The 22,743-nt window shown below is 52.8% G+C and overlaps 1 protein-coding gene across 2 annotated transcripts in view; it reads right to left on the bottom strand.

Moving 5' to 3' along the window:
* The window catches only part of KCNAB1 (potassium voltage-gated channel subfamily A regulatory beta subunit 1), a gene marked incomplete at its 5' end in the record, with an annotated part of 61,590 nt that overhangs the window by 36,359 nt on the left and 2,488 nt on the right, over positions 1 to 22,743 (bottom strand). Inside the window, one exon of one of the 2 annotated variants that reach the window (XM_082055741.1) lies at positions 8,529 to 8,749. The exons of the other annotated variant lie outside the window; for it this stretch is intronic. Coding sequence (XP_081911867.1) covers positions 8,529 to 8,749 — 221 coding nt within the window. Of the gene's footprint in view, positions 1 to 8,528; positions 8,750 to 22,743 lie in introns of those variants that run through there. 2 annotated transcript variants of the gene reach the window in all.

Genomic DNA, 22,743 nt, shown 5'->3' with positions numbered 1-22,743 from the left:
AGAGCAGAGGGGCAGGAGAACCTCTCTGACCTACTGACCACCCCTTCTAATCCACCCCAGGTACCATTGGCTTCCTGGCCACAAGGGCCCAGTGCTGGCTCACGGTCACCCTGCTGTCCACCAGGACCCCCAGGTCCCTTTCCCCTACTCTGCTCTCTAATAGGTCATTCCCCAACTTACACTGGAACCTGGCGTTGTTCCTGCCCAGATGTAAGACTCTACACTTGCCCTTGTTATATTTCATTAAATTTTTCCCTGCCCTTCAAACCCCTCCCAGCTGCTCCTGCAGAGTGATGGGAAACATCAGAAGCATCACCTGGACCACCCTGATAAACAGGGGCAGGATAAGGAACACGACATCCCAACCCCTCTGTGCATTAGCAAGATCCATCCACACCAGCCCCTGACTTCACATCAGGTTTTTCCCTCCCACCAAGCACCAGCAGACTTGAGTTTGTCAAATATTTTCCAACTGCTGAAAAGTGGGGAAGTTTTGCTGGAGCAGGAGGTGCAAAGGGGAGATGTGCGCTGACCTGTACCGGGAACACGTCACCCCAGCTTTAACCCCGGGCTCACTCCAAGCCTCATGCAGAGCGTTCTCTTTCCCTTGCTGAGAATTAACTTCTTAACAAACATGTTCTACAGATGGCAGTTTACAGCGTTAATCTAAAATAAAAATAAGCGTGCTCAAAATTCAAATTGGATTTTGCCAAAGCAGCCATGCAAAAATAATACGTTTTAAATATCTTAAACTGTGCGCTTCACAAGTAATTAAATTAGCGGTGTTCCTGCATTACATCTTTTTTTCCGTCCATTTAAGCATTAATGTTGTTGTGTGGATTTTAAATTGAAACATGATGCTGCGGGGAAGGGTTGGGTGGGTGGGATGGAGCAGGGCAGGTCTTGCCTGGGGACAGCACAGCGAGCGACCAGGGGTTAGTGACTTCTCCTTTCAGCCACGTTCTTCTAAGTAACCACATTTTTCTGCAGTTGGCTGCACGTTTTTCGGGCTTTCTTGCTGCCCTGCAATAACCGGTGACGGGCGGTGTGCAGGTCATCGCCAGAACACCATTGCATTATTTAAAAGCTTCCTTAAAATATCATAACTTTGCTTCTGCTTAACAAACCCAAGATGAAAAGCACGCCCTTTAAAACACTGTTTGTCCTTGACTTGAATCTTGTTCACCTTTGCTCATCGCCCTCTCTCAGGACTTAAAATGTGGAGGTGGGAGTTGATGGCAGACCGAGCCCTGGCTTGTTGCCGTGCCACAGAAATGTTAGAAATACTGTTTGAAGAATGTTAGAACGCTTCAAAATGAGACTAAAAATCCATTTTTCAGTTAACTGATGTTGTGGCAGGAGGTTCTTGGCCTGGCTGGGTCTCCAGGGGAGAAGGAGAAGCCCCGAGCAGAAGAAATCGCTGCATCCCGGGATGCAGCCGCGGGCACCGCTCCCCCGGCCGCAAAGCCGGACTCTGAGAGACCCTTGCAGTCTGCTTTAAAAGGTAAAGGAACTTTGCTCCTTCCGAAACCTGGAAGGGGAGATATTATACACTTTTAGTGCCTACACTCAGCCCAGACATCTGCAAAATCCTCATTTACTGAAGACACAAAAGCCAGGGAGTGAATGTATCTTTGAGTAACTCCAGGCACTACCATATCATTAGACAGTACGTAAATGCGAATTCAAATCTAAAACTCTACGCTGGTTTTAACATTGCAATGTTAAACGTGGCTTTTGCATCAATGCAATAAGTTGAGAAAAATCCGGCTCCCACCGAACCCGCAGCCTCGCTGAGCAGCTACAAACGCAAAGAGCCATTAGGAACCCGGAGCAGCACAGAGCGGCACAGATTTTGTTTACTCAGCTGGTTCCTTTTCCTCCCCCTTTGAGTTATTCCTGCCTTCTCCGTAGCCATTATAAGCTACAGTCCTGGGGGAAAACGCATTGTGAGTTCAGTGTAAATCCATTCTGTTCACTGGATTGCTCTTAATTCACAGCAATAAAACGAAGATCAGACAACGAGCCATAAAAATCAACTTGATGTGGAGAGCTAGTGAAATAATATGTACTTTTATATAAAAATAATTGTGCCATTTGCATGTGAGTGCTTAAAACTACTCATAATTGCAGCAAGACTTCAATAAACCACAGATTCCTAAATACATGAGGGAGTTATTATGGTTAATGCTTGTAATACAGTGCAAGGGAAAAGAAGATACAACTCCTGACACACTGCTAAGAAATACCTGCCTTCGCTTACACCCCTCACAAAGCATAGAGCTTTGCCTTCTATTGCCAAACTAATTTTCCAGCCTGTGTGCGTTTCCAAACTGGTCAGGTTGGACATTTGCTATTGACCCCTGTAAGCCCGGCCTTATTTCAGGTGCACAGCCAGGAGTGGTGCACAGCATCTGCACACAAATTTTGCTTTAGAACGCAATTCTGGCGTTAATAATACCACGCTTCGACATCAGAAATTTGCACTTTAATAAAAGCGTTGCAATGCCTTTTCTTCCAGCCCACGGGTCACCTAGGGTATGTTCAAAGGAGTGGAAGAAACCGCCAGTGATCACGGAGGCGAAAGTCATTTTCCTGATGTTAATGACACATCTCAGACATGGCTTTGGGTCTTTGCAGGGCTCAGTGTCCCCCAGCAGAGGTTCCTTCCCATGGGCAAGTGCTCAGCAGCCACACAGGGGACCTGTGGGGTGACCCCAGGAGCAGATTTGCTCTTCTGCCCACCCTGATGGCCCTGGGAGGGAAGATGCTCAAGAGCATCATCGCTCCCCTCTGGGCTGGGACCTGCTGCCCACAGCACTGGAAAGGTTTGAGTTAGAATAGTATCAGTCATAGAATCATGGAATCATTTAGGTTGGAAGAGACCCTCAGGATCATCGAGTCCAACCATTCCCCACTGCTGGCACTGCCCCATGTCCTGAGAACCTCATCTCCATCTGTCCAGCCCTCCAGGGATGGTGACTCCAGCACTGCCCTGGGCAGCCTGTTCCAATGCCCCACAGCCCTTTGGGGAAGAAATTGTTCCCCAGATCCAACCTCAACCTCCCCTGGAGCAACTTGAGGCCATTCCCTCTCATCTTATCGCTTGTTACTTGGGAGAAGTTAAGTATGGGGTTGAGATTTGTACACTTTTTACACACCTTAATTACGTTTGCCAGCGGATACTTATTTAGGCAGAAAAGTGGGATGAGGAATTCTTGGTGCCGTAGTATTTTTACGGTGCCTTTTAATGTCTGCAGTTGGTGTGCGAAGCCAACAGAGCGCTGCGCTGACCCTGGCAAAGTCAAACACGCGGTTATCTTTTTGGGAGGGAGAAGAGAGTCATCCCACCAGCTCCACCGGAGAAACACCCCCACCAATGCTGTGCAATGCATCAGCAGCACTTTATTCGCGCTCTTCAACAATAATCCACAATTTCAGGCACACAGTGAAGAAAAATGTCATCGAAGTGCTGATGAATGTGTAGCCGGCAGGATGCAATGACCTCAGCTGGAGCATTGCCAGGGCACGGCCTCGGTGCCACCGGGGACACTTGAAGGTCCCTCAGCCTGGTCAGCAGCACTGGCAACGAGCCCAAAAAAGTCCCAAACAAGAGAAGGATCAGCCAGGGCCCCCTGTACCGGGGCTGCTGTAAGTGCAGGAACCCACAGGTCCCAGCCGTGCCCCCCGCTCTGGGAGAGGGGACAGAGAGGCAGCAGCTCTGCGTGTCCTGCCAGCTCGGTCACCTCTGGACCCCTGTGCATACTGAGCACCCCTGTGCACACTCAGCACCCCTGTGCACACTGAGCATCCCTGTGCACACTCAGCACCCCTGTGCACACCGAGCATCCCTGTGCACACCGAGCACCCCTGTGCACACCGAGCACCCCCTGTGCACACCGAGCACCCCCTGTGCACACCGAGCATCCCTGTGCACACCGAGCACCCCCTGTGCACACCGAGCACCCCCTGTGCACACTGAGCACCATTGTGCACACTGAGCACCACTGTGCACACTGAGCACCATTGTGCACACTGAGCACCCCCTGTGCACACTGAGCACGCCCTCTGTCTGAGCACCCCTGTGCACACTGAGCACCACTGTGCACACTGAGCACCCTCTCTGTCTGAGCACCCCTGTGCACACTGAGCACCCCCTGTGTCTGAGCACTGTGGCACCTCCTGGGTGGCCGGGAAAGCTCTGGGGTTGTAAAGCTGCTCCAGACCTTGCAAAATACAAAGCATAGCACACAACCCTTGCACATCCAATACGCAGTGGCCGCAAGGAGTGTGATTTCCCACACAGCGCCTGCAGCAGCGGGGCAGGTCCCCACGCAGACCTGACCCAGAAGGGACGAGGTTTCCAGGCACGAGCTTTAATTATGGCTTTAATTACCTCCTGACAGCTCCGCCCCTGTTGCTAATGCCTTACAAGGCATGTGAGAAGGATGGGGACAGACTCTTTAGCAGGGTCTCTAGCAATGGGACAAGGGGTGATGGTTTAAACTAAGGGAGGGAGATTCAGGCTGGACATGAGGAAGGAATTGTTGCCCTGAGGGTGGTGAGAGCCTGGCCCAGGTTGGCCAGAGAGGTGGTGGCTGAACCATCCCTGGAGACATCCCAGGCCAGGCTGGACGGGGTCTGAGCACCCTGAGCTGGTGAAGATGTCCCTGTCATGGCAGGGGGGGCACTGGGGGAGCTGGGAACGTCCCTTCATCCCAAACTGTTCTGTGATTCTATGATTCTATGATCCCGCATTGGGCAGGAGGGATGGGTGTCCCCTCCGAGGGACGGTGCACATCCCCTCCACCCCTTGCCCCAGGGCTCTGCACTGGCCACATTTTGAGCTCAGACTATTAACTCCTCTGGATTGCCTCTGCAGATAAAATTCTTTTGTTTAGGCTCGCACTGGAGTTAATGGTCAAAGCTGCCACCATCAATTATTTACAAACACAAATAGATAGTTGAGCTTTGTAAATTGGGTCCCTGGTGCCTGTGTGTGGGCAGAGCTCTCACAAAAGGCTATTTTTGAACTGCTGACAGCCCCGAATCGGCAGCGCAGCAGCTGGAGCTGGAGCTGAGCTCCCTGTCACGTCCTGGGCATGGACCGGGCTTGGGGGAGCTGGGATGCTCTGGGCCTGGCTTTGCCCTGTATCTTGCATGATGGCAAAGCTGCCAGGATCATAGAATCATAGAATCATAGACTCATAGAATCATAGACTCATAGAATCACAGAATAGCACGAGCGCAGCACGGCTGGTACAAGTCTCAGCTGGAGAAGTTGTTCTCTGTGGTAGCCGTGGCACGTCCTGAACAGCCTCGCACGCCAGGATCAGGGCTGGATTCCCTCTACAGACAGCTTGAATTGGGCTGATAATAAATACATTTTTAAAATAGCAAATTAGGGAGGGAGAAGAAGGCTGTGACGTTCTGGTGGTCCAAAAGAGATGTAGCATCAGCCTGCCAGCCCTCCTCCCATTCCCCACACCGGAGGGATGCAAAAATCCCTCCTTTGTTCCCAGCAGCAGCGCGGCAGATTGCGATGCCCCGAGCCAAGAGCTGCAACTACAGCGTCTGCAAGGGAAGACTTGAAGTGATCCCAAATATTCTCCCCGAGCATCTGGGCAGGCTGTGGAGTACTAAAAGGGCTGAAAGGGAACAGCCCCTCTCCCCGTTTTGTCAGCGGCAGCGGAGCTGTCCCCAGCGGTGACAGCAGAGGTGGCGTCTGGGGAGGTCCCAGCTGGCTGATGGCACGACCAGCAAGGAGTCAGCGAAACCAGGTTGGGCAAATGCAAAGCTGAGGTTTTGCTCAGACGAACACCGCGGGAGCGCACCTGAGCCCTAATATCTGCAGATGTTCCCCGATGAACGTAGTTATCCCTCTAAACTTTGTCTTTTATATTCCAGTTGAGGCTCTGGGCTGGAACGGGCCCAGAATTACGTCGTTTGGTGAAAAGCCCCCGAGCTGGGTCCTCTCCCGCCCCCACCCCATCACAGCCGTAGTCACCGTCGCTCTTTTTTACATAAGCCCAGCGGCATCGGGAGATGGGGTGGGAGGTGTCCCAGGAGTGATGTGGGAGCTGCGGGACAGCCCTGGGGAGGTCACAGCATCCCTTGGGGGTTACAGCATCCCTTGGGGGTCACAGCATCCCTTGGGGGTTACAGCATCCCTTGGGGTCAATGGGGGAGCAGCTATCGGCATTTTCAGTGTAAAACAAGGGGCAGCTTGGCTAGTGTGTCATTCTAAGCAGCACACGCTGTACAGCTCAGCATTGGGGATGTCAATCAAGTAGAAAATGAATCGGGAAGGACTTCAGCTCCAAAGGTAAGGGAGCTGAGGACTTCACAGGATTATTGGGAAACGCCTTTGGCTTCTCCAGGCGCTGGATTTTCCTTGGACTGAGGGAGCAGGCTCAGGGATGAGCACAAACACCGGCTCCATCGCCCGTGGTGGGTGTCTGGCCTCACTAAAGGTTATCCCAACTCAGCAGCACCGCGCCTGAGCCCGGAGCTTCGCTCAGCTCTTCCTCCAAATTCCCCTTCACTTCTGCTCTTGCGGGAGAAACCAGGCTGAGATACGGAGAGATCTGGGAGCAGAAACAGGGATTAGTCATAAAGATAAAACATCAGCCTTGTCACAGATGAGATGCCATTGCTGATGTAATTCCCCGGGCAGCCGGGGGGGCTGTGCTGAACACCCCAGGGAATCCAGCCCTCAGTAATGAAACCTTATCTAGAAATAAGCCCAAAAGGATTTACAAAGGCCCAACTTTGGAGGCTGCAGGAGCGTTTGTGCCATGTGGGCAGCGCAGAATCGTAATTACCCGGCGTGTCGGTGCGCTGATAGTGCCGGGACCCCGCGGGAAATCAGCAGAGATAACTGCTGACAATTAGCACACGGTGTCCGTGAGCCTAATGAGCAGAAGCCACAGAGATCACATCTCTGATTGACCTGATCAAAGACACATCTCCCACAGACGTGCACACGGGGGAAACTGAGGCAGGGAGGCGCAATGGCTTGGGCAGCGCTGCGGGAGGGGAGCGGGATCACAGGGAGGCCCGTCTGGCATCGCTCCACCAGCCCCTGCTTCGCCGGGATCGCATTAAAGGATGAGTTATAGTGATTTTGAGAGTCAGACAGGACCCCCAAATACTGTCCTCGCCACCCCGGGAGCCCCCCAGCACCCCGGGGGCTGGGACCTCACTCCAGGAGATATTAATCACATTAATGAGCATTTTGGCCAACACCACACTGGGGAGCAAGTGGTGGGAGCACCCAACACTCCTGCTAAAAGTTGGTCGTGGCCCAACGATGGGAACAAGCAGCGGGGAAGGCCGGGCTTGCGCTCCAGCAAAGGTCCGTGCTATTGATCAGCCCTTCCAACAACCCGCAGCAAACTAGATCTGAGCACCCAATTCACTCTGCTTCCGTACGCCCCATCTCTGCGGTTCCTGGAGAGTTCATATTGCAGTTTTCAGAACTACAGAATTGCCTGAGCCACGCACGCTCGAATTCCACGCCGCCGCGCTCAGACCAGCCGGGCTTTGCATCGCTCCCGAGGACCATAAAAATCAGTGTAACTGCAAAGCTGCCCCCCGTCCCACGCTGCTCCCCTATCCGCAGGGATGCCGGGTGTTATTCCATCGCCTGGGAACAAGCAGGGCTGAAGTTTCCCAGAGCCCTGAGCCCCCCAGCACTGTCCCCACACCCTGCCCATGGGGACACCCCACACCGGCTCTGCACTGGGGTGCTCAGGGCAGGGGGAGGTGCAGAATACCCCCAGGCTCTGCCCTTCTCCCGTCCCCATAATGTCACCCCTGCGCTGCCAAAAGGGACATCCTGAATGGGCAAATCCAACAGCCAAAGCCACAGAAATCCTCATCTTTTTCAGCTGAAGGTGTGACAGAAGCTCATCAGCTGCCCACACCAAGCACTTCAGCTGGCAGTCACAGCCATTCATTGTTTTTCCTGCTGGAACACAGATCTGGGAGATGCATGAGGCATTCGGTAAGAATGCCCTTGCATTCTTTTTTACTGCATTTCCCTCAAAACTGGCTGTGATCTCATCTCCGCTAAGTGAACCAGGTGAAAAGTCAGTACGCGGTCACCGTGATGAAATGGTACCCAAGGCAGATGCTGCTTTTCGCTCCATACAACATGCTGTAAATGAACTTTTCCCGGCCAGCTTCAAACACGCTTTGCTAATTGATTTTTCTTCTCATTAGTACCAATGTAAGTTATACTGAGCACTTCATAGAAACCATCTTAACACCACTGTCATAAATTCACAGTGTTGTATATAATCTGCCCAGGCAAGTGGGGTTTCTTATAAAGTCACAAATACATATGCCTGCAAAAACATGAGCACCCAAATGCTACTCAGCTATGCACAAGTTTAAAAATCTATTAATAACCCGAGCAGAGAGCTCCTCTGCAAAGCCAGCTGCACCCAGACAGGCAACCCTTCAGCAGCAAAGTACAGAGCTATTACACCACAAGGGAACAAAGACCGACACCGTGACCATACCTATATTTCATGCCCGTTTGCTTGGCGGTGGATTCTTTCAATGAGATGTGGTGCTGAGGGGTGAACGTTCCCAAACTGCGAGCGATAATCGCCACCGTCCGGAATTTGGCCCGGGCTGCATTCACTACGTTGGGGGTAGTGGTGTTCTGCTTGCTGATGAGCCTGTCTTCACCATTGCGACTCTTCAAGTTGTGCTCTGTGCAGGCGATGGACACTTGCATCGCGCCCTCGGTGCCGCCTCAGTCACCGTCCAGGTCGCAGCCGGAGCCCCCGGCCACCCCGGGTTCGGTCCCAATTGCTGCCCGGGACCTGCCAACCTTGACCTCACAGAAGCAGCCGAAGCAGCAGGGGGGTCTCCTGGGTCTCAGCTGCGATGCCGGGAGGAGAGAAGCCCCGAACTTGAAAAAGGAAGCACAAGAGCAGGTTTCAGCTCACTCTCAGCTCTCCCCTTGTGATATTTGCTGCTGCTCAGACAAAAGCATCCATCCGCTCAGGTGCTTTCAGCAAAGATGAAGCTGTTCCTTCATGCCGAGCTGCCAGCAGCAGCTGCCGCTCTCTCCCGCTGCAGGTTTGCTCCTGGTCGTGGGTTTAAATCACTGCAGACATGCTGCAAGCGCTGGCCCCGGCCGCTGGACCACAAAGTGCTGAGCCGGCAGCCTGGCCGGCTGGAGAACCGTCCACTTGCCAGCCAGTCCCTACAGAGCAGCGATGGCCATCGGCTCTGCCCTGCCCGGCTGCACCAGCCCCTACATCCCCGCCATGGCCGGGCTGGCAGCGGGGGCTCCCGGGACCCCCAGCAGGACCCCGCGGGGACGGGGAACGGGGGAGCGGGGACCCGGCCTCCTTTGTGCTCACAGCGAACACAGGCGCTGCTGGCAGCTGCCGGCTGTAAAAATAGCTGCTGCCGGCATCGCTGAGCAGGGAGAGGATCTCTTGTAGCGGGGAGCAATTCGATGGCAAAATGGGCTAATTATGGAAAGAAAGAAAAAAAAAAAAAAGAAGGGGGAGGGGGGAGAAAAATCGCTCTGCTACAGCATTAACACATTAATCCTGTGTTTCTGGCAGGCGGAGCTGCCTGCAGAGCCAGGCTGGCAGCAGTGCCGGGGTTAATCCCTTCTCCCCCAGCATCGCCATCCGAATCCGCTGCAGCGCAAAACCTCTGAAGCAAAAAGCGTCCCTGTCCCTGGTCCCTCACTGCGGCTGGGGCTGCAGCCAGAGCAGGAGCCCAGCTCCCCGCTGCTCCTCACCAGTGCTGTCACTGAGTGTCACCGTGTGTCACCGCTCCCAGGGGCAGCCCCGAGGCCCTGGGGCTGGGGGAGGGTGATGCGGGGATGGGGGCGGTTTGGACCCCTCCCAGGACTCCCTGCCCGTCACTGTCCCCAGCAGAGCAGCCCTGGGCACTTCTGGGTGCAGACCCCCAGGAGAGGGCACCCATGGGGTGTGCGTGGGTGACAGTGATGAGCCGGGGGGTGGCCAAGGGCTGCGGTGACCCCCTGTCCCTTCCTGCGGGGGTGGGAAGTGGTCCGTGGGGTTCACCATGCCCCCCGTACATCTGCCCTCTGGCTCCCAGGAGTGCTGGGGTGAAGGTGGGGGCACCCCAAGCGTCCCGTGCCCATTCCCTGCTTCTTGCCCAGGACCCTGTCCCTGGGGTGGGAGCAGCCCCAGGGCTGGAAACCCCCCAGCATCGCCACGTGAAGGGGGAGCAGGAGCGGCGGCACTAAGGGGGAAGCTGGAGATGCCGACGTGGCGATAAAAACCTGTTCTGAGCTCGGGATGACAAACCCCTGATCTCCTCCTGTGCAGCAGGGGCCCGGTGCAGTTTTCTCCCCCGTCCACACCACCAAGGGGTGTGCGAGCGGCTGCGTGGGGGGGCAGCCAGCCAAGGCCACCCACCGCTCCTGACAAGCTCCTGGCAGCTCCTTGATCTAATTTATACAGCGCATTTCTTTAAGGATGGAAAGCATTATAGCAAAGGAAGGTATTTTGTGATGTTTTTCCAAAAGATGATTAACAGTTAATCATATGACGGAGAAGCAAACTCCCGTCGGGGCAGACGGAGCCCTTGGTGCGAGGTCTGGAGAGAGGGAGGGCTGATCCATGGGGTGGAAGTCGGAAAGAACCAGCTGAACCAACCGCTGCAAGGCTCCATGGCAGACATTAAATACAGCTTTGAGAGTTTCAGACGGGGAAGCAGTGAGCTAGGATTACAGATCCCAAATAAATGCTGCTACATCTTCAGAAAAGTGCGTCGTACAGGGGCACATGCCGGCGGGGTGGTGACACCAAGATGCCCCATGACAGGAGCTCATCCAGGACATCCCCTTGTCCCCATGGGCCTGGGGGATGCAGCTGGAGTATGGTGGTGGCACTCGGGGCTCTGCCTTGACAGCCCAGCAGGCTAAGCTCAGCTTTTAGAGCCCAGCTTTGCCTTTCAGAGATCAAAGCAAGACTGACAAAACCGGGATTACGTTTGTGTCTGATGGACATACACCACCCTCTTGTTGGGCACAGATATTTCAAGAAATAACATTTATTTTTCCATCTCGCTGTAGAGGCCTGAGGAGCCCCCGCTGCAGTGAGCAGCTGGCTCTGCCAGCCGAGCAGCGTCACTGGGTCCTGGGGACGTGCCCGGGCACCATCCCCCAGGTCCTGGTCACTGTCCCCACTGCCACTGCTGCCCACACCCTCGGGTGTGCACCCAGGGAGGGATGCAAAGGGACAGTCTCATTCTGCACCAGCACATCCCGCACAGCATATTAACTCAAGCCGCTTAGCTTCAGGGGCGCTACAGACTCTGCCAGAGAAATATGTATTTAAACACAGGATTTAGTTCTTTTCCATGAACAAGATAATCACTTCTAGACTAAAACATTAGAATAACATAATTCTGTATTGTGAAAATCCCGAGCTTATAAAACCAGAGGTACGTGACAGCCGTGGTGAGGATGGTTCTGGGGCAGCTTGGGCTCAGCATGAGCCCCCGGCCAGGCTCCCAGTGGCACCCCGGTGCCACCAAACCGCTTCAGACGCAGCTCTTTGCCAAGACATACATGTGCATTTCCCCCTGAGGAAGACGACAACCGCTCATTAAACAACTTGCTCAAAACGCTCCATCAAGAAAATCTGGTTTAACACAGATGCTCGTGACCAGGCTGGCCTTGCCTTTCTTGTGACCCCACTTGTCCCCTGCCCCAGGAGCCACCACATCCATCCCAGGGTTCAAAATAAAGAGCCAAAGGCAGATGAGTAGGATGCTCTCGGCAAGCGCAGAAGCCAGGAGATGGTTTGTGGCTCCTGCATAGGTACATATTTCAATACCCTGACCAGGCTGTTTCTTTGCGCAGGACCTCGCAGGGGCGGGATGAGGAGCAGCACTGCAGCGAGCAGAATGGAAACCTCCATAAAGCAAAAATACTTCATTCAGACCATGCCTGGTCCCTTGGGAGGCCCCGCGGGAGCTGGGACCGTGCGGCTGAGCGGTGACGGACACCCGGTCCCCGGGGTCCCCACAGGCAGGGGACAGCGCCGGGGACACCGGCTCCGCAGGGCCGGGCAGCAGCTCAGCTCTGCTGAGTCAGCGGGAATAATATGAGTCCGCAGCCCAAAACATAAAAATAAACCCAAGTCCTTCAGTGCGGGGCAGATGAAACATTCCAAGCTGCTGGCCCTTTGGCACAGCTCACCCCGAACACGCCCGGCACTTATTTGTTTTTCCTTTATATTTCACCTTCTGGTGAAGCAACTTTGAACCTTTATGCCAAGCCTGGCTGGAGACGTTGCTTCCTGATGGCCGCAGTCAGAGGCCATTCGCACCAATTACACTGCCAGGCCGTTCTACCCAAGCAGAGCGTTTCACTGGACGAATATCAATTAGTGCCTTCTTCATTTCATCAAATTTAAGCTGATTGGCAGCTAAGCCTGCATCTTTGGTAGCACCAATATGCTGCGTATAAATTCTGGCAGGCTCTGTCAATCTTTTAATCGCCCTGTAGCTGCCTCTTCCCAGCAGCTTTCCCTCTGCACCCGTGGCCAGAGCAGCCCCGGGCACCGCTGAGATGCTGCAGGACAGGAAAAGTCCCCTCTTCCAGGCTAGAGACACATTAAAAATAGCATTTCAGCATTCGTGATAGAGTTTTAATCACCCTGGATGTTTTGACTTTGCACGCAATGTAAGTGGATGAGCCAAACTTCAGAAAGCTGCACAGAAGCACCAAAAACCCATCTGGCCATGACGACAGAATCACCAAAACCCATCTGGCCGTGAGGACAGAATCCGGCTCCAGGAGCGGGGTCTGGGGAGGGCAGAGCTCTGCCTTGGGGCTTTTCCACCTCAAAACTGCCCTCTTGGTTCTACCCAACAGATCAGCCCTCGCAGCCTGACCCCGGCTGCCTTTCCCAACTCCATCACGGAGGTTTTGGGCACTGGCCTTCATGAGAATGATCTTCATCTACTGTCACAAATCCTGGAGTTTCAGGCTTCCACACGATAATTCTTCCACAGCACAGCAGGACGCGCTCAGGGAAATTCGGTGTTATGTCCCAATAAAATTTTCATTGGGCCATAAAAGCTCTGGTTATAAATACAGCGACTCAGCCATTTCACTCCAGCTCAACAGCTGTTTGAAAACAGGGCTCCTGCTGGGCTAATTACTGCTGATTGCAGCCATTCAGTTACTTCTCCCTGAACTGGGCTGATATGGACACTGGCCATGCTGCCACCCAGGAGCAGGGCGAGAAGAGCCCAGGAGTGAGCTGGTGTTAGGATGCATCTCCCTAAAGAACTTCTGGGGTATTAATTGCAATTAACAGCCAAGGTCTTGCTGCAGCGGGATGCTCACCCGCTCAGCTGAGGAGCGGTCCCGGCTGACGCAGCAGCAGTGAACCCCGCAGTGATTTGTAGCTCTTTCAGGGTGTATCTAAACCCACAAGGAACATTTATGTTTGATAAGAAGGCTCGGAGCTTGGCGAGGAAACGCGCCACAGAACAAACGCACCGCGCTTATCGAGCAAACAGTCATCACGTTTCCATTCGTTTCACATGAAAAACTTAATTTGCATCTGTAATCGCAGTTGAGGAAGATTAATCAAAATTCCCATTATACGTTTTTTAGTTAAAAGGCGTCGTTCTGGCGGGTTTCCAGCCCGGCTGGCTGCAGTGCCCAGCCCAGGCTGCCTCTGAGAGCACACGAGATCTGCTATTAACACCAGATCCAGCCCATACACACCAGCCGGGCTCCAAAAAGGGACCAGAACCGGGACTGTGACACTGCAGAGCATCGCGGGCAAATGGCACCAGGCTGCTGGGAACATGTGTAGTGCGTTCAGGCCCAGGATAAATACAACAGCATCATCCCAGCCCTGGGGACGCGTGCTGTGCAAAACTGCCAACGCTGCCCAGCTCCTCCGCAGGGACCGTCCCCGTGTTCACATTATGGATTCTGCAGGATATGATGAAACGATAACCGAATCAAAACCGGCATGAAAAATACACTAGCTTTGCTTAATTCTAATGAGAATGGAGGCAGCTGCCAGCAGGGTGACAGATGTGTGAGACGTTTTCCCTGCGGGCAGCACTGCTGAGGGCTCCTGCTCCGCTCCAGCACGGAGACCCTCAGCTACAGCCTTGCCCTGCAGAAATGTTTTATTCTAAATAAACACCACCAAAGGAGAAAATTTACCTTTTCCAAACAACTTCCTAAACACACTAAGTCTCAGAATTCCCCCCTCTCTTTTTTTTTGTTTCAATCCATATATCATACAGAGATCTGCTCATGAGGAACTGATGGACAAACTCCCATCTCGCTCCCAACCCACTGCCAAGAGCCACAGCACCCCTGGTACAGCCCTTGGGCACCGGGAGAGCCGCCCGCTACCAAAGAGCTTTGGGACGGTTGTAACCAGCGCTACACAATGTTAAGTAAATTGTCGCCTAATGTAATGTGAAAGAATCAATACTGAAACCGAGCCCCAGAGCTCCCTGTGTCTTACAACAGGGATGTGACCTACCAGGCACCCAATTCAGTTAATGAGTCACTTATCCCTGCAGACGGAAAACATCCCCGCCAGATTGCTGATGGCCCCATTAGCTGCCCTCACCCCCACTCCAAACCAGGTAATTTAATTTTTCCATGTTATCTATTCCATTTCTCAGCTGACTGAAAGCCAGCGGCTTACAAGATAGGCTCCAGAAACGACCATTATTTTAATGTACTGTGATACACTGAACAGGATTAAACATGATTAAAACACTTAGAGCTGTATGAAGCTCCATTGCACAGTACAAGAGGTTTTCCTTTTATATGTTCCCCCCCAGGTGGGGCTGGAGCCCCTGGTGTATCCCGGTTATGGGGCAATGGAGCATCCCCAGCAGCAGCAGTGGGGCCCGGAGCCCGGGCCAGGCTCAGGGACACCACAGAGCACCTGCCCACCAGTTGCTCAATACTTTTCCCATTTCTGTTGTATTTCAGGGGTTTTTGAGGGAAGCAGCATCAGCCCCGCACATCCTCCCCTTGAGCAGCGGTTGGATAATTCTCTAAAATAGTTAAAAGGAAGGCGAAGAGCTAGAGAAATGCGCTGAGGCTGGTGGCTCGTGGCAAACGAGAGGTTTTCCATCTTGCCATACACACTGTGCATACAGAAAATGCAGATTTTTTCCCAGGTGTTTTGCATAACTCGATCAATAAATGCATTCCAAATAAAGCTCAGCCCAAGCTGTATTCTTCCAACTTATTGTGCTTATCAAACAGCAGATTTTAGGCAATTATGTATATGACTCCGTCATCCATACACGTCAAATATCGCCCAAGCATCACTTGTAACAGCTTAAAACTCTAAATTAACTTATATGAAGAAATATGTTGCTAAGGACTCAGTCTGGGATGCTGAATAACACACAACTCCGTTCTGCCCTTTTCCGGGCCGCGCTATAGCAGATGGATGACTAATTATCATGCAATAACTTCTAATTCTTTGAGATGAGCTGGCAGAGGGTCAGAATAAAGAGCTACAGGAGACTCATTGGCAAAACTTTCTTCCAGCAAATACCCCTTTGGCCAACGTCCCACCTGCCCCGAGCAGCACGGGGACCTGCGCTGGGGCAGAAGCTGAATAAACTACATAAAACCTGAGGGTTTCCATCAGTCACTAGTTACTGTAAACCACTGAATAACACACATTATGAAAATGTCACCTTCTCCTGAGATTCTTTCATTTAGCAGCGACATTTCTAATTATGAAGGTGAGTGGCACGGGGTACAAATCCCATCAGCCGCATTCGGCAACATGGGCACAAGATCTCACCCCCTGCGTTGGAGAGAAAACTCTTCTCATTGACCGGCGCTCCCAAAATAATGGGAGGCATCTGCTGGAATTAGTCATGGGGGAGAATGATCACGTCACCCAGAACAATGTCATTTGCTGAAGTGCAGCAGATTACTAAGAAATGATCTTCAGCCCAATTAATTTTATCGTTGCCTTTTCCCGCTGCCGGGCTCCTCTTCAGGGAGCGTGATGCAGCAAAACCCCTTGCGTCAGCACTTCCTCCGCCGCTCAGTTACTATTACAGCCTACAGCGCTACTTAAAAGAATATACCATTTCAGGACTTCTGGAATCTGCTTTTTACCTGGAGAAGGTGACTTGTTCCAACAGGAGGTCTGGCCAGAGCAGGATTTGGGACCGTCTGGTGCCTGCCCAGGGGTGCAGGCAGAAGCCAGGGACTGTGGGAACTCTGTACATCCCTAATTTTCCCTCCGCTCCCTTTGGACCAAGGGGAAAACATTGCTGTCTTCACCCCCAGCCCTCTGCAAAGACTTCGTAGCTTTTATTTTTGCAGCTGAGTCACGATGTAGCTCAGAGAGGTACAATGTCCTTTTAGAAAATGAAGCACAAGGCACCATGGAGCCTTCTGGTGCTCTCCAAGCCCTGCTGAGCCAAGGAGCCGCTCGCATCCCCATCTCCCAGCGCATCCCAAAGGGTATTGAACAACCACTTCTGTGCTGGAAGGGCGCCCATTTAATTAACAAAAGCATTTGCAAGAGGATCGTTACATACTGCCAAACGCATAACCACTCATTAGATCCTCAGGGAAAAAAAGAATAATTACTCTTGTGATCTATGGGATGTCTGTTTCTCCAGTGACAAAATGTGCATTTCATCACCGCAGCAGGGATGGGACACTGAGGGCTGAGCTGGGAGCAGCTCCCCTGACAACCTCACCTGTTCGGACCCCCCGGGTACTTCACAAACACCCCAGGAAAAAACAGCGACTGCGCTACTGGAATTATGGAAACACTGCGTTGTCTTCTGGAGTCTTCCTGGCACAGGGATGAAGCCAAGAAAATACACACTGAAAACAAACAAACAAAACGAGGCTTATCAGGCAGCAGCAGGTCTGCAGGAGGCAGGTTTGCCACCCAAAAAGCTGCCGTTCAGCTCAGCATCCCTGGGTAGCAGAGCCAGGGGCGTCCGCTGCCTGCATCCCACCCCAGGGCCTCTGCCTGATGGGGAGATGCAGAAATAGAAAGGTGGTCACCTCAGTGTGGGGAAAACACAGAATAATAAAAACACATTTCAGGAGATTGCTTTGACTTGCTTAAAATGGAAAAAAAAAACCAAGCTGTGATGCAAAGAGCGGTGCAAAGCGTTGCCTGGCTGAGCAGGCTGGGGAGACGTTGGTACGGCCCAACCCAGCAGTACCCACACCAGCAGCTGCTCCCGGAGGAGCAGCATCCCAAATTACCGCATGTACACCTGGTATTTCACAGCAGATAACACAAGAAAGTATATCTAGAAGTACCAAGAGCAGAATCCCCAGGAGATGCCCTAAGGATTCCCTCCACCCACTGCCTTGACCCGGCAACTATTTCCTGATGCCAGAGGAATTCTGGAGAGGAGAAATCCACAATGTGCTGACGAGGGGTCCCTGTGCCCGACAGCTCTGTGTTATAATTAAGCTTGATTGGAATCACATCGCAGTTTCGCCTCCTCTCAGGCACTTTCCTCCTTGATTCTGTTAAATTCTTCCTGATATCCCTGGGTCTCAGAAGGGCACTTCTTATCCTAAATGTTTTGCCTTTGGCATCTGCTGCGCTGAACAAAGCATCTCATTTCCAGGAAAGTTTGCTCTTTATATTACCACAGGCTGTCAGGCCTGAATGGAATGAAAACTCACTATCAATAACAATTAGAGTACAAATCAGGATTAATAACTAAGAGAGAAAAATGACAGGAATTCTCTAAGCACAGACTGGGCCACAGACCTGCAGGGCTGGGAAGGGGCATTTTCTGCTCATACTGGGAGGTGGCAGTGGGAGGGATGGGGCAGAAGGGGAAAGATGTTGGAAGAGCAACTGCCATCGTGTTTTGTTATTTACTTTAATTCAGCAAAGCAAAAGAGTTACTATTGCATCAGTATTGGCTTTGCATTGAAGACCAAAATCCACTTTTATTCCCTGAACAGTGGCCATCTGCGCCAACACACCACGGCGGGTGACACAGAGACCCGCTCCCAGCCCAGCGCTGAAGTTCAGCTCTTCAAAGCCTTGCCAGAGCCGGGTTTTATGATCATTTCCTAAAGGAAGGAGCCTTGACACAAAGCACTGACCACACAGCTGCTGGACAAGCTTTAGCTGAGATTTTCCTAAAGTCAAACCCTCCAATTCACCACTCAGCAGTTTGTATCAGTGCAACATACGGCGAGGTCCCAGCCTCAGCAGATCCCAAAGTCAGCCCAAAGACACCCAGATAAAACCTGTTTTAAACAAGACCGCATGGACCAAGTTTTACCCCAGGGCATGCACACAGACTGCAGATTTCAAACCCAGAAACAGCCCAAACTTCCCAGACAGCCCCCCGGAGCGGCACCGGCTGCGCTCTGCACGGTGGTGGGGAGTGGGGAGAGGGGAACGGGGAATGGAGAGAGGGGAGCGGGGAGAGGGGAGCGGGGAGAGGGGAGCGGGGAGCGGGGAGAGGGGAGCGGGGAGAGGGGAGCGGGGAGCAGGGAGCAGGGAGAGGGGAGAGGGGAGAGGGGAGCAGGGAGTGGGAGAGGGAAGCGGGGAGCACGGAGAGGGGAGCGGGGAGTGGGGAGCGGGGAGAGGGGAGCGAGGAGCGGGGAGAGGGGAGCAGGGAGAGGGGAGCGGGGAGTGGGGAGAGGCGAGCGAGGAGCGGGGAGAGGGGAGCGGGGAGAGGGGAGCGGGGAGAGGGGAGAGGAGAGAGGGAAGCGGGGAGAGGGGAGAGGGGAGCGGGGAGTGGGGAGCGGGGAGAGGGGAGCGAGGAGCGGGGAGAGGGGAGCAGGGAGAGGGGAGCGGGGAGTGGGGAGAGGCGAGCGAGGAGCGGGGAGAGGGGAGCGGGGAGAGGGGAGAGGAGAGAGGGGAGCGGGGAGAGGGGAGAGGGGAGCGGGGAGCCGGCGCGGCAGCACCTGCCGACCGAGCTGCTGATTGATCCAGCGTCTGCCAGCGCCGCTCAGCTGCAGCTCGGCAGGAGCAGAAGGTGTGCGAAAAGCAGGAGCGGGCGTGCAAATTCCCGATGCACACGGCTAAGGCTGAGCCGGCATTTACTGCCGGGGTGGGGAGCCGGGAGGGCAAATTTGCTTTGTCTTCCACCCGCGGCACGGGGAGCGTCCCACCGAGAGGCGGGAGTAACCCTGGCAGCGCCAGCGGGGAATCTGAGCTTTTATGCGGCTCCGTCGCTGTCATTGAGTTTATACTACAAAAGGCAGCGTGTGCGCACGTGTGTGCGGGCGCATGTGTGTGCGGGCGCACACGCGTGTGCGGGGCCGGCGAGGGCGGCAGCCGGAAGGCAGCGGGCCGGGGCTGCAGCGCCCTCCCGCGGGTGACGAGCTCCTCCTGCCGAGACGCGCGGGGCCGTGGGCTCCCGCTGCACGCCGGATTGTCTCCCCTTCTTCGGAAGGGGGAAAACAGGATTTCTTGCTTTCAGGAGGAAATATTGTGCTGCAAACACCATACACACGTGTAGATAACCTGTTCACATCCTTACCCACACATGCCCCTTGTTTTCATCCCGTCCTCCCCCATTCACGCGTGAATTCACAATACAAAAAGCAAGGAGCAAGCGGAAAATGCAATAATTTGGAAAAAGGGTAGACATGGGAGTATCTGCTGGCACTAGAGAGCTGGCTGCATAGTTGAACAGTCTGAAGGAGAAACAAATAACCATTGATGAAAAATTACACTGGCTATTAAAAAGGACGCAGCTGGATGCAGCTCTATAGATCCATCTGCACAGGAAATAGGGAAAACATTAACGCTTTAAGCTATATCCCAATAAATATAATGCAACTGTGCTCCGAACTGAGCAGATTAGGCTGGGATTACAGTGCAGGATTATAGGACTGCATCAAGCGCTCTCATATATTTTGCCATCTAAATATTAGATATTTCAAAGCTTCAGTGCATGACCAGAGCCTGACCAAGGGAGCCTGGAAAAGCTGGTGTGGCAAAGGCATCATTCCCAAATTCCCCTCTCTGCAGGGATACAAACACGACCCCCGAATGAGGGACAAGGGACGAAGGGCATGATCTGCCTGCTCCTCCTGCACATCAACCTGTCCCCTATGGCTCAGACAGGGCCCAGGAGCCGGTCTCGAGAAAAGATTATAAAGGAACTGAACAAAAATGCTGTAATGCCTTTCCTGGTATATCATCTCTTCTTTCTGCCATCTGCCATCTACAAATCTGCTGTGCTAGTGGTTAAATCTACCGCTTTGTATTTAATAGCCTTTCATGGCCTTGTCTGTGCGCTGGTTTGACTGAAATGGAGTTAATTTTGCTCACGCAGCTCGAAACTTTTCTTATCCGTAGCTAGCTTGCTCCTCGTTTTAGTTTGAGAATAAGAAGACAGCAGCCCAGGGCAGCGTTAATGCTTTCTTCAAGTGACTTTCCAGTGGTGTTGAGTTGGTATGACGAGAATGCAAGAATTTTCTGCTACCTTAGCTGGTTTTGGGGAGCCCAAGGTCGTTCTGGGCTCTCTGTCCGCAGGTGTGGGGCAGCGGGGAAGGGGACATGGATGGGACAGACCTCACTGAAAAGAGTCTTTACCATCAGCATCAGGCTTCGGATCTAACGGGAGTCAGGTTTCCCGGCTTGTTAGGCCGTTCCAGTTCAGCTCCATTCCAATTCAGTTCCATCTGGGAGTTCTGAGCGGTGGCTTTTTGCCATTTTGCGGTTGCTCTCTGGCCCTTTCTGCCTTTTTTTTGGCTGTTTTGGACCAGGCTGCTCTGTCTTCCCAAAACCAGCTGCTCAGCGTGGACAGAGGTTGTGAGGAATTGCACTGAGCATCACTTAATTTACATTTTGTCAGTATATTAGTATTGTTATTTTATTAAACTGTTTTTATCTCAGTCCATGAGTGTCTCCCTTTCCTTTCAATTCTTTCACCAGTTTTCACTATTTTATGACCAAAACCCATCCTAGTATGCCCCCAAATCAGGCACTTACCCCCTCCATTAGAATTTTAAGGGGTTTTAAGTAGTCTTTATTATTTTTGTTAGTTATTTAAATTTTTATGCATTTTGTAAGTGTTTTCAAGAGGCTCTCATGGCTTGAATTGCAAGCTGGGCTTAAACCCTGACAGCCTAGTGCCTAATAACATTTTGAACATGCTCATACCCCCAGCATTCAAAACCTCCCGTGAAAATGAGCTCCCCGGTTTCATTACAAGACACGAGGGAAATGTTTCCTATATTCTAAACCTGATGTCCAGAAATGCCATTCGCATTCCCCCCGGTTCCTGCATTATGGGACACCACGAGCTGCTTGCTACAGGCTGCTCCTGATTTTAAACACAGCTGCTGTAATCCCTGCCGATCATCTTTTTCCTGAGCCAAAATCCTGTTTAATCAGCAGGTTCAGGGGCAATCCCGTCACTCGGAGCCCTCTGCTTTCTCACAAACAAACAAACCCCCCAAACACAACAGTATTTACTGTTATCCACGTTACGTTTTTGCAGCAGGGTGTTTGCCTTTGTGTCTGCCGCGAGCTGACAGAGCTCCAGGGTGATGGGCACATTTCAGCAATAGCTCCTCTGCAGGACTATTTTCTCTTTCTGCCCATGGTGGTGGTCACCACCAGATCCTGGTCCCCACCAACAGCCTGTTGTTGTCTCCGGGTTTGACCCTGTTACCCACGGACCGTGATAGTCTCGGTGAAGTTACCAAACTGGAGAGCCTGCCCAGTAAATTGAGCATTTGATCGCTTGTCATACCCAGAAAGTAAATAACGCAGTTGAAGGACGAGGTTCGTTCTGGTGCTGCACACCGTGTATTTCACTCCCTTATTGATTTTCCTGACACAGGCTTGTATCAATACAAGACACTCACCAAATTAGACATACGAATCAACCCTCTTACCACCAGTTTGTCCCTAGAGCGCTCTGATATCCCCTCTTGCTGTACTGAGCCACGGCAAGCACATTAGTTTTCCAGAATTAAGAGATCTTGGCTATCTGGTCCCGGGGCTGTTCTTATCCCAGCAGGAGCCGCCGTCTCCTCCCCACACATCGAACAAGACTGTGAGTGATTTGGGGACAAAGCAGCAGCTGAGCGTGGGTTGTGACATCAGTTTGAGGATTTGCGGGTGCCCCCTTGTCACCCAGCTCCTTGCTCTGCCATGGGGACATTTCCCTTTGCAATCAGGAAATGAAAAGGAAACCTCCTGCCAAGGGCTCCCTGCTGGCCGCTCTTCAGACAAGAGCTTCAGCCTGACAGTCCTAAAGGGCAAGTTTTTAATCAGCTTCATCAGCAAAAGCAACATGACCCGGGCAGAGCATCCCAGCGCCTCCTCGGGATGCGGGACAGCCTGGCTGGGGGCTCACCCCAAAAACAGAGTTTGCCAGGGGCTTGTGTGCTGCACGGAGAACTCACCCTCCCCAAACAAAACCTCCACTAAATATAAAATGGGTGAGATACAAATAGAAAACTCCAGCCCCGGCTCCAAAGGCTGCGTGTGGGTTAACCAGCAGCGCCTCCGCAGGCTGTGACCTCCATAAATACTTTCCACGTGCAACATTTGCCAACAGCGCGTTCTGCAAAAGTTGCCCAGGTGTGTTTGCAGACATCTCCCATTTCACCTCCAGGCTCCCAGACTGCAGCTGCCCGAGTGGAGAGATGCTGGTTTAACCACGCATGAGCGGAATATTAACAAGTTTTACAGCCATCGCTTCCCAGCTCACACAGTTCGGTCCCTAAGAGCTCAACCCCAC

This window comes from Streptopelia decaocto (genome assembly GCF_964273445.1).
Source record: "Streptopelia decaocto genome assembly, chromosome: 6".
NCBI lineage: Eukaryota > Metazoa > Chordata > Aves > Columbiformes > Columbidae > Streptopelia > Streptopelia decaocto.
The sequence above is the reverse complement of the archived record's forward strand: the minus strand, read 5'-3'. Positions and strand labels throughout refer to the sequence as shown.